The 18,923-nt window shown below is 39.6% G+C and overlaps 1 protein-coding gene across 3 annotated transcripts in view; it reads left to right on the plus strand.

Annotated features, from left to right (window-relative positions):
• NFIB (nuclear factor I B) overlaps positions 1-18,923 on the plus strand; it is a 271,990-nt gene that overhangs the window by 104,174 nt on the left and 148,893 nt on the right. For 2 of the 3 annotated variants that reach the window (XM_035895570.1, XM_009640034.2), the window contains exon 2: positions 2,698-3,229. In XM_035895570.1, coding sequence (XP_035751463.1) covers positions 2,698-3,229 — 532 coding nt within the window. The remainder of the gene's footprint in view (positions 1-2,697; positions 3,230-18,923) is intronic. The other variant, XM_035895571.1, reaches the window with a different exon arrangement.

The raw sequence follows: 18,923 nt of genomic DNA on the forward strand, positions 1-18,923 counted from the left end.
GTTGTGCGCCCCTCGTCCTTCCCCCCCCCCCCCCCCCTTTGAAAAGGAAACATTCAACCACTACAGACTGGAATGCGAAAAGTGGAGTTTTTCTCTATAAAATTTTCATAGACATAAAGTGCTATAGGTTATTATTGGTAATACTATGTGTATTACCTAAAGGCATAGCCATTTCAAAATAGTTTGTGATGTTCTTCTTAAAAAATGAGATCTGGATGTGCAGCATTCTAGTAGCGTAGAATATTTCCACATTAATTTTATTGCCATTTTAAGTTTAAAAAGATGAAGTCTTTTTAGATGTAGGGGAAACCACTGAATTGGGGCAAAAACTCATTTCTCCCAAAGCTCTTCACCCCACCTTTAGCCGCAGCTGTTAGAATTTTCAAAACCTGTAGTAAATTGGTTTTATTCAGTCTACTATGAATTGTAAGGATTTAACAGTCTTTATGCTTATGTTAATTTTTTTTTAAAATTTTATTTGAATACTTTGATTAAGCTGAATTCTGTAGAAGAAAAAATAAACTTTCTTTAGTAGTTATAATTGAGAGGAAAAAAAGCATGGCATCAGAAAGCGTATGAAGATAGGGAAGTCTTATCATGGGCTGTGGTTACTCAGAGCAGTATTGCCTTCCCACACAAAGAACAGATTGTGGTTTAACTCTTTCCATGGCCTAGTTTTATGTGCCAGTATAGTATCAGAATTGTTCAAATCTCTGCTGGAAACTACTAATCAGTCTAATTATTGCCTTTGTGGCTTTGTCAAGCATCATACTGTAATGCAGTCATTTACGTCCTGAAATATCTTCTTATATTGTCTCTCTCTTCTTTTTTTTTTTCTTTTTTTTTTTTTTTTTTTTTTTTCCCGTGAAGGTAACATGGTCATAGGTAAACTGCTTGCAACTTTTCTGTTGTTCTCTGTTTGATTTGAGGGTGGTTAAGGAAGAGAGGTAACTGGATCTCGTGTTTTTTTTTCACCATTCAGGTAATTTTGAATTTTGTTTGAAATTTGAAGATTTAAATACCAAATTCTTGGCCTGAAGCTTCTACAATGGCAGTCTGAAATCTGTGTAATTGAGACCATTAGTTATACTTTCATCATTTTTACCTAATGGAGTTAATCAGTCTATTGATTAAACATAATTTATTCCTTGTCTAGCAGCGTAGCTAAAATATTAGTTTGTTAATTGTATTCTTGAATATAATTGTATAAAAAAGGCTCAGGTTTAGTTTGATTGCACTGTGCCACTCAGTATGATAAGCAAACTGCGTGGTATTTAAAACTAAATATGCCTGCACACAGGAAGAAAGCTACCTCCCCTAAGGTCTCCCTTCCAACCCAAAATACAGATTTGATAAGCAGATTGTGCTGTTTTAAACAGTGGATTTGCTCACGGAAAAGAGGCATTAGTTTTTGGGAAAGGCCTATTTAGATATTAACATGTATGTGTAGGATGGTACTTTAAGCAGACAAAACGAATTAATTTAATTGCTATAGGATGTACTTGTAGACGACAACTAAGTATTACCTCCTTAATGCAATCTGTATCGCTGCTAGGCAGAAGATAAGAACTTGCAGGTGAAGCCAGATGACAGAAAGGGATATTTTGGAACTGTAAATAAATTGTATGGATTTCACAAAAGCAGCATTTGACCAGCGGTGCACTCGTAATGTCACTCTGCCACAGCATGCAGAAACACAAAGAATGCAAAGTTTGTGCCAAGTTGCCATTTTTCATTGTACACCTCAGATTGATTTTTAAGGGGTTTAGAATAATTGCCACACTCATGTGATCAGTTAACAAATTAACTGACTCTGTGGGGCTTCAAAACCCACGGTGGAGCTGCCGGAAGAACATAAATGTAATTTTTGTTCTCAACTTCATAAACTTTTATTTTACAGAGTTTGGGGGTGGTGGGAGGGAAGCCTGAAGAGCTGAGAGTACAGAAGCTGCTGTTCGGGATTTGTATACGACACGCTGTGTCTTTTGCCCGCCTTCCCTTACTGTATACTGGTTTCTCTAGTTACCACCACTGGAATGGTGCTGTTTCAGTGCTGGAATGTTGGACGTTTGATAAGAAAATGGATCAAGTTTAATGGCGCATGCTCTTTGTGCCACCAGCAGTCTCTTGCTGAGAGCATGCTCCAAAAGCGGGAACTGTGTGGCATTACACTGAGCGTGTATATGCTTTGTGTTTCTGTGCCACAGAGAAGAGAAATGAACTGTGGCATTCGCCTCAGCCTTCTCAACATTTCTGCTCAGATTTTTTAAAACCGTATAGTGTCCTCTTTGTGCAATGGTACTTTTTCTTGATGTTAGCCATTTACTCAGATATTTAAATGTTAGAAACAAAACATCTTGATAGCATCTCTTTTAAATGATGTTGTCTCTGCAGTGTTGCAGGATGAAGTGCGGGGAGGCATACAAAATAAAATCTTCACATGGTTCTTTCCAAGAGTGAAATACGGGGAAAATGCAATTCTCTGTGTACTTTTTGTCTGCTGCCTGACAGTGGTAGTAATTGCATAAAAGGTGTTATGCAGAAATTTGTGTAAATTTTAAGTGCTTATTCTCTTCGTCTTGGATTTCACTTTAAGATTTTCAGAAACCTTTCTTGATACTGCTTTGACTATGAGAACTTACTGACTTTGAGTTTTCTTCTTCTCTTCTTTTTTTTTCACTCCACTTCTTTCCACAGGATGAATTTCACCCGTTCATTGAGGCACTTCTTCCACATGTCCGTGCAATTGCCTATACTTGGTTCAACCTTCAGGCTCGAAAACGCAAGTACTTTAAAAAACATGAGAAACGAATGTCAAAGGACGAGGAAAGAGCAGTCAAGGATGAGCTACTTAGCGAAAAGCCTGAAATTAAACAGAAGTGGGCATCCAGGCTCCTGGCCAAGCTGCGCAAAGATATTCGCCAAGAGTTCCGGGAGGATTTTGTGCTCACGGTGACTGGAAAGAAGCACCCGTGCTGTGTATTGTCCAATCCTGACCAGAAGGGTAAGATTAGGAGGATCGACTGCCTGCGACAGGCTGACAAAGTCTGGCGTCTGGATCTAGTCATGGTGATCCTGTTCAAAGGCATCCCCTTGGAAAGTACGGATGGAGAGCGGCTCATGAAATCCCCACATTGCACAAATCCAGCACTTTGCGTCCAGCCACATCACATAACAGTATCAGTCAAGGAGCTTGATTTGTTTTTGGCATACTACGTGCAGGAGCAAGGTAGGAAGCAGATTGTTGTGTTTCTATGTTAGTATGTCAAACTCTGAATCCAAGTAGCCCTGTTTCCCCTATGGGCTGGCTTCCAGTGAAACATTATTCTGTGGTCTATAGACGTAATGTGGCTACATATCCATATGTAAATCATCATGTATACGTATATACTTACATACACACATATTCCTACAGACCTCTGTAAATGACATGTACGTTTGACATACGTGCCTTGTTCTCTTTCAAGAGGGAGCAGGACAAACCAAGGTAGTGCTTCAGTTCTGCTGAAGTTGCCTTTTTCTTTTTTTTGTCAAAAAGTAGCAATATATTGTGTAGTTTTTCCAGTCGTAACTTCAGAAAACATTCTTCTTGTTTTTCAAGTTGGTTTTTTTTTTCCTTTTTTAGTTCCCCCAGTACTGTTAGTAAGAGATGCAGGGATTTGCAATTGCACGATCACAATAAATTCTACAAATATTTATTATTGTCTTTGTAATTACAACTTATCACTTGATCCTTAAATGGATGAACTTGCTATCACATTGAAGAGCAATTGTAGACTTTCTCACGTCTTTAAAATAAAACATGAAAAAACTTTAGCACAGCGATACTGTTTTGTAAATACTGTAAGTAATCAAAATTACAGCATACAGCACTTAATGTTTTATTTGTATTTTACATCACTAGCTCATCTTACCTATCTGAACTTTAAAACAAAGATCCAGGTTGTAATATTTTGAGAGAATTTTCCATGAAAAATATATTTTTATTATCACACTTGTATACTTAATTTTATTTGGCAGATAATTGAAAAGTAGAAAATTGCAGAACACTATGGAAAAGCTTCTTAAAGTTAGTATCACAGAATGAAAATAAAAACAGGGCTTCTGACAATCGTGTATCAGGGAAAAAACTGCTGGTCATATGGCATATTCAGGTAACAATCCTCATAGCCAGGTTCCCTGAAATTGTAGATGGCTCTAAGTAGGTAAAGGTTTTTTCTCCGATACTAAGCCTTCTGAAATGCTTTTTCTCTGTGAGGGGCCATTTTTGTTCTTTCTGGTGATTGTACTGTCCTCTAGACATCTTTGTATTGCTGACTGATCAGCAGTAATAAAGCATTTCTTTTTTAGCCGCAGATCTCAACTAGGGAAATTTTGACCAGCCGCAGATGGTGGGCCATTTCACAACTTGGCCTGGTAGTAGGCAGAAATGGCCTGCAGAAGGGCAGATGGCAGGCTGTGATCTGATGCCCGATACGTAACTGCGGGATTTAACTGAAAAACAAATGGGATGGATTTTGTTAGTAACAAAAAAGTAAAACTGCGCATGTCTTAATTCGGTATGTACTCATTCTTTAAAAGAACAGATAGATAATACAACCTTTTTGGTTTTGGTGAATTTGTCTTTTAGCATTTACTCACGCAGGTGGAGCACTATGCTTATGTTGATGTATAAATAGGGTTCAATTTTTTTTTGATTATTCATAATGAAAAAATATAGTTCATTGTTTTGGTTGGTTTGTTCTTTCCCTCCCCCGCCCCGCTTGTAGTTTTTGTATTTTTCTCTCTGCAGCAGTGGACAACACTTAGATATTTTGCAGCGACTTTAAGTAGCTGCAGAGTCCGGTAAATCTGATCCCCAATAACATGGGAAGAAAGATTTCTTTGATAGCATTAAACAAAATAGCTTAATTGCAAATAATTTGTACCTTTAAACTCCTTCTGTGAAGAAAAATTCAAATGATGTTTTGAATGCATGTACTGCAAGAAATAGCTTACTGATTTATTCTAATGGATTTACCTGTCTCTGAAAGTCAAAACTACAAAGGGAGGCAAAACGATTTAAGTAGCTCTTGAGCCGAAGCAGCTGGGGAGAGAGTACTCTTACACACTGTCCACTTCTAAGTTGTTGGAAGCCAGTAACTTGCAGTGGGAGAAGGAATTGCAGGACGTAGCTGATTTTATTGATTTAAATGGATTGAGAATAGGAGTTTATTTAAAACACTCATCTAATCAGAAATTAGTAAGATAAGCATGCTGTAATATCATAACTTTCAAAGTTACATGATGCTACTTCGAGAATATACTGGAAGATGAAGCTGGCTAATTTCTATGTACCAAGTTACCCTTAGTAGACCCTTTTGTTTATTGTAAACTGCATGTATTTTCTATCTGTCTTGCTGATACAGTAAATCTTCCATTAACAGCTGTTGGCTCTCTTCTTGAAGAAGTCATATTAAGTTATCTTTGTATTTTTCCATTTTGTCAAACTTTCATTCTCTGTTTTCAATGAAAGCACGTTAATTGTGGCACTTTGTAGTGCACTTGATTAAGAACACCAGGCTTTGCAAAAGATAAGCATGAAGTCAACCAAAATGCTGCATTATACATGTGCTCTTTTGCTTTTTATTTCTCTCTTAGAATATGTAAGCCCACCTAATGGTGTCATGTAAAAATCTAAGCGGAGACATAGAAACAATTCAATCCTTGAACGAAATATGAAGAAGGAATTAGCACATAAAATGAATAAAGGGGCCAAGTAGTTTGGTTTTTTGTTGCTTTAAAAAAGAAGATTAGGGGGGAAAAAGAGGAGGAAGGATAGTTCGAGTGCCAGTGATGGTTGCCAGTGGCACCAGGATTGGCATCAGACCTTCTTTGTTTAGCCTAGGATGCCTGTGATTTGTTGGTTGGCATCCGCATTGCAGTGCAGAGTAATGTTACAATATATTGACAATTTCCAGATCTAGAAGTGTCAATAATACTTTCAGTTCTTAATAAAAAGAGCTTCTACTTTCATGCCTGCCTTGAAAGAAGAAATAAGGACCGACCTATGAAGTTCTGTCATTGACCAACTTCATCTGCTTCCACTTTTCACTCATCTCCCTCAGAATTCAGCATCTTCTTTTTTTTTCCCCCTGTTCTATTTCTACTATCTTCTTGTGCTTTAGGATCTTAAAAAAAAAAGGGGGAGAGGGGCTTGACATAGGTTGCAATGCTGCTTCTTTGACTGAAATGGAGGAAGAAAATGGGAAGTACACACTGTGATCAGTGTTTAACGCCAAAATAATTCTTAATCATAAAACACTTCTATGGGGCTCTGTCTGTTGTGTGCATCAGGTCCCCCCTCTCTCCCCCCCGAGTTTTTAAAAAGCCCAATCCTTGAAAATGGCATGAACATTGCTTCTATTGACAAAACTGCTTTTTTTTTTCTTTTTTTTTTTTTTTTTTTTTTTTTTTTTTTTTTTTTCTGTCAGGCATCAGAGACTGTCTATCGTTTGGTATGAAACGCATCTCAGTCCATAAAATCATTTGATGGTATTTGATTCAGTGCAGCGCTTATGCTGTGTTCCCGTTGCTACAAGAACCGCCATTTTGTTTGTCGAGTGCCAGGAGAGGGGAAAAAAAAAAGGCAGACAATGTGCTTGATGCCAATAATGGTTGCCAGTGGCACCGAGGTTGGCATCAGACCCTCTTTGTCTAGTTGCTGAATGCCTTTGATTCGTTGGTTGGCATCCGCATTGCAGTGGGCACATTGGAAAGTTTTTGACAATCAGTGAATGAAAGCTGCAGTACTTGTTTGCTGCAACAGAACCCAGATAATATAAATCCCTTCTTCCGATAGATATTTTACTTACCCTTACAATGGCTAGTTAAAAAAAAAATTAAGAATTGCATTGCTGTTTTTTCTAAAATGTGATATATCTATAGCAATGTGCCTCATCTGCAGAATTCCTAATCCCTGTGTCATCTCTGCTGTTTGTTGCAGCATAAATAAAATCCAAACTTGATGTTAGATATTTCAGCACATACTGAATGAAACATAGTAGACCTTGAGAAATGCTTTGGAAGTTTAAAGGACTGAAGCAATGGTACATGTAAATGGTAAACATTTTAAGTGTTTTTCATGCATGTGCCTCTCAGAGCACATTTCTCAGATCAGTCATGTTACTGTTTACACTCTCCTTTGTCCTTGTGTAAGAGTGATATAATTGGGGGAGCCCGCATCCCCAGCTGCTAATAAACTCCGAAGTTGAGGGAGGGGAGGATCTTTTAAACTCTCCAGGAAGGAGGACAGAAAATAGATGCAGATGTACTCAGTCTGATACTGTTCAGGCACTCTTGTTTTTTTAACTTCTTAAACCATCAAGATGCTGCTACAGTTCCGGCTGCATGACTCTGTTACCAGGAAATCAGCAAAAAGACTAAATCATTTCTGCTGGAAGTTTCCTAGATAGTTAGCATTAATATTGCTTTCCGGTTAACTGCTATTATCTCGTTAATTAATAAGAAGGATTAGCAGCCCTACCCAAAGGGCTGCACAGAAGGAAGCCTGGCCTATGTGAGTCCCTGAACTGCCAGACTGTGCCCTGTTTCTTGGGGATGGGGGGGGGGGGGGAACAGGGGAAAAAAAAAAAAAAAAAAAAAAGAAAAAAAAAATAAAAAAAGGAAGGGAAAGGAGAACGAAGCGGGGAGGAAGGGCATGTGCTGGCTTCTGCAGCTGAGGTAGGGGAGCACTTTGTCTGCGGGACCTCCCGGCTGCCCTGCTGGGATATTTGAGGGTCCCGGGAGCCGGGGGCGACTGCCGCTTGCCTCCCACCAGCAGCCCCCCGGGGCGAGGGGCACGGGCCTACCCCACTTTTGATAGTGAGCTTTGTACTCTTAATAAGCACATCTTCAGATAATCGCAGCTGGGGCACAGAGTGCCACATCTACATTGATTCGAAACTGGTTTTACCCTTGCTTAACACCGTCAAACTGGTGATCCTTACCTGAATGGGGGTATCGCTTTTTCATGTAGGACAGCCCCGGTAACGTGTATGCACTACCTTACTTTGAAAAACACGTCCTCCTTCTAGGAGGAACTGTAATTATTTTTTAAACGTGATATATCTATATTGCAAGAGTGGGTGGGTGAACTCTCGGTGTATCAATGGCTTGATCTTTTTATCAAGATTTTTCAGTTTTGTGAATTTATTTTTATGGGGAGCTAAAACTTTGAAATAGGTTTGCATAGTCATTTTCATGTTTCAGTTTTCATTTACTAAGTATAGAAAATTGATAATATAATATTCTAATAATACTTCTAGTATTTTAAAATGATAAAATTATTTTGGTTAGTTTGCTGTGGCTACAAGAAATTCCACTTAAAATCACGATCAAAATTATGTTTTAAGCCAACTCCTTTCTGCTTAAGTCATATAATGGTCATACGCCTTAAGTAGCGCACTACTCAGATGAATTTTGGATGAGGGTTTACATTTCTTGTGCGCACTGATGCTTCCGCATACAATTAATAAAAAAATAATAGGCTTAGAAGAATCAATCAATCCCTTCAGCTGCTGATTGTTCCTAGTTCCATTAACTTTAATGATTTGCCTCCTTCTGAATACTTTACCTGAGAACATACAGTAAAACCTTCTACCTGTTTTGCAGAAGGATATGTCAAGGTACCAGGTGATTTGTTAGAGTTTACACAGCAAATTATTAGTTACACTGGGAACAACAGGAAATAGAGCCTATTACTGCCTGTACCTATAGGTGTCTAGGTGCTCTAGGAGCTTGTTCCTTACACAGTGAAATGGCATGCTGATCCCTTCTGCTAAATCTCAGTTTTGAAACAGAGAGCCAGTGCAGAAGCAGCAGTATGAGTTTGTACTTTATAGGCTGTCATGTGAGAAGAGCTTTTTGTAGTTTAAGAACCTGATAGGGAAGAATGGACCCTTTTAAAACTTTCAATTACCTTGAGCAATTCCAGTCTGTCCAAGCATGCAGAAAATGTTATTTTAAAAAACTTTTCATGTCAACTGAAGAAGACAGTGTATCAATTTATTTTCTAGTTTTCTGATGTAAAATTTTGGATGGCTTCTTTGTTGAATATCTCTATTGTGCTGAAAATTACAAGCAGTAAAGACATTTGTCATTAGGAGATGAAGGTTCATTTGGTGTATATATGGACTTAATAATGATTTTCAACTGATGATTATAGATACTTTATTTATGAAGATGTAGGATATTAAAACATTTAAAAAGGTCACCCATCAGTTTTCATTTTTCAGCACGTGTATGTGTGAGTTGACATTCGGACAGCAGATCTGAAAATCCAAAATGTATATTTTTTTCTTTTTAATTTTAATCTGAGTTTCCCTCAGAACAGGGTTCTGGGTTATATGACAGGTTCATGAGAAAGGAAAGGGAATTTTCCATATTTAATTTTACTATTGCAGTCAGGAATGAAATACGTATACATTTTAGGAAGGAGTTTTTAACTCATTCTCTTTTTTCTTATCTGATACACCAAGGGGAGTCATTCTCATAGGGGTAAATGACATTAATTGTGTTTAAGACAAAAGAGACTTATGGTTAAATAAATTCTGTGCAACTAGTTGAAAATTTAGAGGTCAGTGTTAGTTTATGAATGACCTTTAGATTGACAGCAAGAAGCTACAAAGTAAAGACAAGAATAGAAAAGAGAAGATTCTTGCTTCACGGTAGTTTCAGACGGAAGAACAATACTGGGAACAAAAAAAAATGCTTTTAAACTATAAATAAGGCCACTAAATCATAAAGGAAATCCCTCGAATAACAGTGGAGATTTATGTTTTAAATTTCTTAATTTTTATGCACATTGAATTCATTGTAACTGTGAAAACTTCATTAAAATAATTAAACATTAAATACCACTGCAGGTTGAATTTTAAAGTTAATTGCCCGAGATCGCTGTCAAGTCCTCTTCTTTTTCTAGCTTTCCCTTCTTCCTGCTTTCCTTCCTTCTCCTCCTCCCTGCTGCTAGCGCAGTAATGTAGACATCTCAAGGACTGGTGGCCCTCCGAAGCTCTGGTCCTCGGAGTGGCATACCGCAGTGCCAAGCACAGTAATTCAGGAGGCTTCCTAAAGTGTTACGTTCCAGTCTCAACAGCAAGGTGGTCTGTTGCTTTGGTGTAATTGCCCAGGTTAGGATGCTCTCAAGATCTAGTGAAATGGCTAACTTAATTGAATAAGGTTGCTCCTTCCATTGTGGGGTGGAGAAGAAATCCCTTATCTGGAGACACTTTTCCAGATGCTAAGTGAATGTGAAAAAGGAAGAAGGTCTGTGTGGTTAGCCAGTTTGTTTGACAGATGTCAAACAAGATGTCATTCGTTATAGGGAGGTTTCATGATTTTACTCAGTCTCTCCTTTTTTTTTTTTTTTTTTTTTTTTTTTTTTAACTCTGGTGGGAGTGCTAGAAGCAGTTGCTAAAAATCTGGCTCAGGGCAGAGAAGCCTAGATTAGAAGAGGTTTGAAAGGCTTGGAAGCTAGTAAAGGGGAAGTAAACCTTAGATTATTAGCTTTGCCCAAGCGAAAAGAGAGTTGATTTGGGTGTGTATATTGTACTGTCTGGGAGCAGTGAGTTGTGTGTGAAGTTGGGAACATTCTTCTAGCACAGCTGTTAATCTCCCCCCCCGCCTCCCCCTTATTCTTTACAAAAAGATTACTTTCTTGCACTCTCCCCCCACCAAACTCTCTATAAGGAGATGTTCCTTCCTTTTCTGAAGTATATTGTACTTTTTAAATTTTAAATAAATGTGTTTCTTTAGGTGTTTCTTAGGAACTTCGTTATTGGTGTCTGACTTTTCTTCTAGCTTTTTTCACCGTCAGTGGGGGATGGGCACTTCAGACTTGGCTTTTGTGGGGGACTGTCTGAGGAACGGCTGATAGTCTAAAGTGTAGTTATCAATAATAGCCTTCCGATGTTTTTAGCTAGCCTGGGGACCAGAGCTTTTGCCTTTATGCCCTGTGGTTCCTGTGTGTTACATCCCTCTTGTCCCCATGCCCCTCCTCAAGTCAAAAAGGTGACTTAAAATTATAGGGACACCAGAGTAATTTTAACATTAGTTTCCTTGTAACTACTTACTGTGTTTGGGACCTTTTAAACAACTTGGTTTTACTCTAAGAAATAGGATGAAAATAAGGAGAAGTTGCTGTGATACAGCACTGGGGAAAGCATGGCCCGAAAGCCTAGCTGAAGCCCATTCAACCATGAAGTGTTCTTTTCCGTCAGAGAAACCTTGCACTTTTTAGCAGTAACAGCCTATCTCCAGAACAGAACAGAAACTTTTATAAGTTTTCCAGTGTCTTTCCATAAAGGCACCTTCACTAAAAACAACTCTATGGCTTTAAGTGGGCTTTTAAATATTTCCCCCCAGAAAAAATACACGCGGAAATTGAACAAAGCAGTTCCCCTTTTCTTCCTTAGAGAGTGAACAGGAAAACCAAATGCGAAAATGAAGTTAGTGAACACTTGTTTGAGAAATGCAGCGTGCCCGTCGAGAAATTAGGAAAAAAAATAAGTTTTGTGATACAGGTTTGATGCAAATGCTGTGCACAAGTAAGTAGATGCTGTATTATTTGCAGTTATTTGACAATTGAGAATTTTAAACAATTAGGTCTTGAACATACTGTTTATATACCTGTCTTCCCAATCTTCAAGTTATATTAACCTGATGACTATGCATATTTTCAAAAAGGATGAATTTAAACAAGTGAAAGGTAAGTATGAACTATTTATCTTAAATCTATCATTGTATTTTAATTTTTAGTCAGTTACCTTGCCATATCCTTCACAAGCCATCTTCTGAGATGTCGTAGGATTTATACTTTTTTTTAAAATAGAAGCCAAGAAATGTGTACACATTAAAATCCAGTAATTACAAACTCAATGTCTTTAAAAATTAAAATAATTAAAATATTTATAGAGCATATATATTTTTGCTTGTGAATTACATTGGCCTAAAATGCCAAATCATTGTCAGCCTTTTTTGATGAAGCGATTAACAAGGAAATGCTGGATTTGCTTAGAAAATTATTATGGATGTGCCTTTTGTCTGAGAGATAGCAAGTATATTTACTGCAGCATCAGTTTTCCATTGCATGATTAATGCCATTGAAAATGTTGCTAGACATATTGGAAGGATGACTACACTCCAGTGTCCCTGATTTAAAAGTGTGAAAACATCTCCTAGTCAAGACAACTTGTATTTTATTATTCTGACATCTGCAGTTTCTGGACGGATTACCTTAAATTCGCTATGCCATGTTAAAAGACGTGTTTTACGAGGTTGGCCTCAGCTCCTGGCCTTAGTGTCAAGAACCCTGCTACGTGATGCAACATGTCTTGTTAGGTTTAATTGACCAAAGCCGATTTGTTAAAACAATTCATTTGTGCTGTAACTCATGCCTAGGCCAAGTTGCTACCTCAATCTCTTGACCTTGACTTGTCTGGGTCATGAAATGTCTGCGAACTGCTTGACCCCTCCATTGTTCAGCAGCCGCACCACTTCCCCTGGTTCTTTGTGGTAATCACTGACAAGAAGACCTCGTCCCTGAATTTACACCCCAGCGGGTTTCAGTGTCCCTTCAGAGCAGCTCTGTCCTCCCTTGGATGTGCTCCTGATGTCACCACCTTTTGTCTGCTGACAGCGATGGGGAGAAATTGACAGCCCTCCATAGTGGAAGAGGTGGAGGGGGATTTCCAGGGGCTGGAGGGAAACTCCATCCTTTCTCCGGCTGCAGTGCATTTCTCTTCTGTTAGGGTGCATTGGTTTGCTAAGGTTTTCATGGGCCACATCCATCAGTCTTAGTCAGACCCATTTCACCGTCAGTGTTGTTCAAGTGGGATGTGCTGGGAAGAAGGTTCCTCTTTGAAAATGTTTTGTGATGAAAATGTAACGTGTATGCATACCACTTCGATTTTGGGAAAAAAAGGCTGATCAAAATAATTTCTTGACATGAAATGGAGGAACATTTCATGTCAGTGTCGTAAGTGGCTGTTTGATTTCTTTAGTATCAAAACATCATTTTCTTAAAGACCCAGATTGCATTAAAGAGCAACTGTGGTCTCTAAAGCAAAGGACTTTACACGCTATGCTTGATGCAGTATCTAAACTTACCAAAAGGGGAGAAAGAATATTCTTTATCTTCTGCTTGTTTTTGTTTTTTTTTTTGTTTTGTTTTTTTTTTTTAATGAAACACTTTGTTTCTAGAGGAAACTACTTGCCCTTAAAAATTATTCTTGGTGAGGAGTGGAGTCATTGGCCCCATATCCTGACAGGCTGCCTACTGTCAATGTCCCTGATGCTGTCAGCTTCTTGATGTAGGCTTTGTGCTTCCCGTAATTACCTACAATTTGACTGTTAGGACAGTTTAGTTTTTTGAGATGGGTATTACATCTAATCATCTGCTGCATTGTGCCGCTGTTTTGGGAAGCAGTGGCTTTTGAAATCAGTGACTGGGTCTGTTGAAAAACTGATGGCATGATACAGCCTTGCTGGGTTAAGAAAGCTCATATGCTAGTACTGGTACCATTTTAAAACAAGTAAATTTGTAATCCAGTGATCATCAGATAATTGGTATGTTCTTAATTTAAGGCCATAGCCTGAAAATTTTGCTCAGGTGAGTAGATTTTTTCAATCTAATGGACTTCATTTAAAACATTTTCTTTCACAGCTCTATGCACTGACTTCTGCAGCATATGATCACGTTTAGTTTTCTGCAGTCCACATCATTTCTCTGTCTTTTTGGAAAAGAAAAAAAAATTAGATTGTACGTGTACATACAGTGTCCCCATGCACTTGTAAATGACCAAACCTTTTCCTTCAGTGTGAAACTCCACAATCTAGGTGATTTTTAACTGCAGTTATATAGTTCCTCTCAAGGAAGAGGGTGGGAATGCTGACGCAAGGAGCTTGAATACTATCACTGTGATGACAATTTAAAGTATGTCTCAATGTTTACATGCAAGGACTTCAAAATCCTTGTCCTGGCTCCCCAGCTGACCGCAGGCAGGTTGCTTAGTCTCTCTGTGCCTCTGGTCCTGGGAAGAGAGCACTGCTTTCTTCAGCCCTGCCTCAGCGAAGGTTGCGAAACACTGAGATATGTACTGGCTGAAAAATTATAACCCTTCCCATATTTCACTGCAAGCAAAATCCGTGTGCACCGGTGCCCAGCCCCCAAGTGGGCTTTGTGTTGTAAAGAAATATCTTACCCGTTTCTCTCATGCCCAGACGGAAGAAACTTGCCCAAGCAGGGAGGGCCAGCACAAAGCATTCCTCCACTGCAAGCCCTGCGGTGGTACCGCTCCGTGGGAGAGGGTGTTTGAGAGAAACCACGCAGTGGAGTTGGCCCGCCACAGGAGACCCAGCCCGTGGTGGGAACACTCCTCGGGTGACCCATGATTCAGCCTGTAGGAGCCCTGGGCAGGGGTGGCCCTTGAGGATGGGACCATGGTGCAGGGGCTTTGGTGTGCTCAGAGAGCTGTCTTGAGTTTTCTTGCCCTGTTACACTGAAGGGAAAAATACTTCAGACAGAAAGATAAAATGAACAATCAACATGGGCAGTTGTATGTGCATTCAGCCAGCTGGCCCACCACGCAGGAGGCACCCGCAGTGCCTGCAGGGGAGGCCTTTGAGCTCGGTCTAGTTCCCTATCCCCCTCTGCACTCATAGCCCAAGTTTTTCAGTCAAGTGGGCCACCAGGTCAGAGCAGAGCACACCCCCAAGGGAGGAGGATGGATGGTCAGGAGTTTGGGCTGTTGTGAGATGAAACCCAAGGTAATGTAACAACATGCTTGTGTCTGGAATATGCTGGTCATCCTGTTTCATCTCCCAGACTTGGGCATGCCTGGTTTGTGAGGCAGTGGAGGGGGGAACCACTGGTTTGTAAGGGGTTAGTCCAGGGTCTTTTCTTGGAGGGCCTACCTTTGTCTGAAGCCCCTGCTGATTGTACTGAAACTCTCCTAAATACTTAATTAGTAATTTGTGATTTTTGGACCCAGTGTGCCATCTACTTCTACTCCTTAAGACATTGCTTTCCTCATTCCTTCCTTTATGGTGTTGGTAATGAGCCAACAATAACATCAACATCTACAAAATTACTGTGTCTACTTCTCAGAGTGGGAAGTGACATTAATTTATAAAAATGAAAAGAAGTCTGTCCATACACTTTCTCCAGGCAATACTGAAACTGGTTTACAGCTAACTGAGGGTTAACATCAAAAGTTATTCTATTGTTTATCTTCCGGTTAAAGAATAACCAGCTTGTGCAGAAAGAGAATTGGAAAATTGATTGGGCTGTCTAGATTTAGACACATAATTTAAAGTAATCTATATCAAGTTGTGATTTTTACCATATATGCATTCATAGGTGAGTTCACTGCCTGCAGTTCAGTCATCTATAAAGGCTTATGCTGTAGGAGTCATGGACTTCTTTGGTTTTATCAAACCTGAGGGAATTTTTTTTTTAAAGCTATGTGTAATTACTTTAACAGGCTTAATTGTTGCTTTTTCTTTTCTTTTTTTAGTTAAGGAAACAGATACCACATTGTTACACAGAGCATAAGAATTGTTTCTGCATTTTAACTACAGTGAGGGGTGCTGGTTTATTTTAAAACGTGTGTCTAATCTTGCATTTTCATACACAAATGCAGTGTGCGTATATAGTCCTCCCTGGCCTTTTCACATATTTTTTTTCACTATATTGCTGCTATAACTTTAATATTCTGGGACAGGAATGATAGTTGTCCTATAATGATTTCTGTTCTATTTACAGCCTCCAAATAAAGGAAAAGCTGCTTATAGTAAAATGAGGATCACTGATCTTTCAGTAATTAAATAGACTTGTTATACTGCATTAATCCTTTTTGGAACATTTGGAATGACTTCTTAGCACTCACAAACACAGCATTAGGGCCAGCAATTAATCTGTTGTTTGTCCTCCAACGTTTGTGTGGTGTAAAGCATGTGTGTTCAAAGACGTATTTCAGGTTTAGGTCTAGGATCATTACAGAGTCACATAACGATATGGATTGTTCAGTAGTGTGAACCAAGGCCTAGAATGAAGTTGCAGCAATTGGTAGAAGGACTCACACACCACTAATCGCATCCAGCTGAAAGGACTTAACATGTGATGTTGTTCAACGCTGTCTAGTTTTGGGTGTTGCACAAGAGAAAAAAATGTAACTTACTTGGAGGTAGCCAGAAACTTTCCAGATTTCTGATTAGCCTTCCCTGTAGGTAGGCCAAGAAGTAAAGGCTTAACATTTCATCAGGAAAGATTGTGTTCAAGAAAAAAAACAGTACTTTTCTAATGATAAGTGCAGTATAGACTAGAAGAGGAGAAGGTGTAATTTTTATCAAGGACAGTTTTAGGAAACACCTACCAAAATGACACACCTAAACTTGATCAATTTGTCGAGCAGAGAGGTGGTTCAGGTGATCTCTTGATCACCTCAGGGTCCAATGATGTTAATGCAGTAGTCAAATTTGCTCCTTTTCTGAGCTTTGCCTTCACAAATAATGAGCAAATAAAATCACCCAAACTTTCTCTCAGACTTTTGCAGTTTTGTAATTGCTTTCCTGGACTTAGCCTGATTAGTTTGCTTTGATCAGAAGGGCATACTAATTCTCTTGGTGCTGTGCTGGAGTCCTATGCTGTTTTCCTGCATTGTTCAGCAGTAATTAACTTGAAGCATGGTGCAGAGCTTTAGCTTCTGAGCCTAGGTTAAATCAGCAGAAGAGTCTTATGCTCCTGCAGTATAGTCTTAGAACACGTTATCCTATTGCAGTAAGATAAAAGAGTTTTTAAATATAGTCCAGACAGTTTGACCTTGTCAGAATTCAAGCCATATTAATGGTAACTTGGGCTTGCTGACGCGTTTCACAGTAGGACAAGCATTAACAGAGAACTCCTTATTCCGTCTGCTGAGGAACCTACAGAGAGGGCTATACATAGACTTTTCTTAAATTCCATATTACGGTATAATGAGATATTCTGACTTCCTTGTGCTCATGACACTTCTGTTGCCATTGATAGGCACCCTGTGTCTGAGACCAACAGAGACAGTTAAGAGGAGACACTATAAAGCAACAATATTAGATCATGTGGATATGACCGCTGAATAGTAATAGTTATGGGTTGTATTTTGGGAAGCAGTGATTAGCGATGGTTTTGTTGTAGCAAATGTATGTATGAAGTCCCTGGCTTTCATTGTAATGCCCTGGAAACAGGTGTCAAAATGCACAGAACAGAATTTAATGATTAATCTACACGTTGCATGTAAGTTGCAAAAAAGCTCTAGAATTTTAAAATTTGATTCTGTTGAAGTTTGCCTACATGGTGTATAACACAGTGATACATGAAGATATCATGGTGAGGACTGAGCAAGCTCATCTGGGTCTTGAAAGCAGCAAAACTGCATTCTTATGGCATTGTTTTTTGGTTTTATGTACACTGCTCCTCTGGGTTCCCCACAGGACAATGTGGACCTACTCTGGAAAAATATGCCCATTGGAGTAACCATAGCAGGCTCAATTGAACTTCTCTCAATTATATGTGTGTTTTATTTTCTCATAATAATCTATGCCTATGAGTCTGACTATGCCCATTGATGGGGTGTTTGATACGTAGTTTCCAGTTTGAGTGAATGCTGTTTGGCACACATCCTAGTTATTATGCATATTATCGACAAGGATGCCTTACTTTGGTTCTCAAGGCTGGTTTTCTGTACCACTGGTAGCACATGACCTATTTGAAGTGGCATATAGAATCAGAGAATCATTTAGATTGGAAAAGACACTTAAGATCTTCAGAGACCAAACATTAACCTAGCACTGCCAAATCCACCACAAAACCATGTCCATAAGCACCTCACCTTTTAAATACCTCCAGGGATAGGGACTCAACCACTTCCCTGGGCAGCCTATACCAATGCTTGACATATGAAGAAATTTTTCTTAATAACCAATCTAAAACTCCCTTGGTGCAACATGAGAGCTTTTCTTTTTGCTCTGTCACCTGTTACCTAGGAGAAGAGACCAACACCCACCTCGCTACAACCTCCTTTCAGGTAGTTGTAGAGAGTGATAAGGTCCCCCCGAGATTCCTTTTCTCCAGGCTAAACAACCCTAGTTTCCTCAGCTGTTCCTCATAGGACTTGTGCTCCAGACCCTTCACCATCTTCGTTGCCCTTCTTTAGAGGCACTCCAGCGCCTCAAAGTCTTTCTTGTAGTGAGGGGCCCCAAACTGAACACAGTATTTGAGGTTTGGCCTATCCAGTGCCATGGTGGCATATTTCTCACTGCCTGGGTGGCAGACACCTGAGTGGCAGAGTAACTGCATTGCTGCACATCACAGGTGATGAGTAAATGTGCCAGCATTTCCCAGTTTCCCAGAGTGAGTGTCTCCACAGAGGCAGCTACCACTTACCAGCTTTTTTGGAGTCTGTCACCATTTGACTGGTTGGTGGCCATGGGCTGTGTGTGCCTCCTTGCCAATGGAAACTGCAGCAGTAACCCAGCTCCTGCCCCAGAACCTGGGGGGATTTGGGGAGTGGGTGAGGTGAGAGAAGACAAAGTGTGTGGGGCTAGGGAGGAGAGGGCAGGGGGTGCAGCAGAGGGTGCCCAAGAGTGGGTGTGAGGAGGGGGTGGTGGAGGAAGCCATCTTCATTGCCAATGGCACCAGTTTTGAAACCACTGCACTAGGCACATCTCTTGACTCCTGAATAGTAGTCTCCCTTCTTCTGTCTCCATGGTAACCCAAAGTTACTGTATACAGAATGTTTGCAGCTCCAGCCTTTCATGTTGGGAGAGGACAATATGCATATCCAATCTTGTGTTCCATTTAGGAAAAAGAAAAAAATAAAGGAGAAAATAATCTTTTCTCCCCCCCCCCC

This window comes from Egretta garzetta, unplaced genomic scaffold (genome assembly GCF_000687185.1).
Source record: "Egretta garzetta isolate BGI_Z169 unplaced genomic scaffold, ASM68718v1 scaffold175, whole genome shotgun sequence".
NCBI lineage: Eukaryota > Metazoa > Chordata > Aves > Pelecaniformes > Ardeidae > Egretta > Egretta garzetta.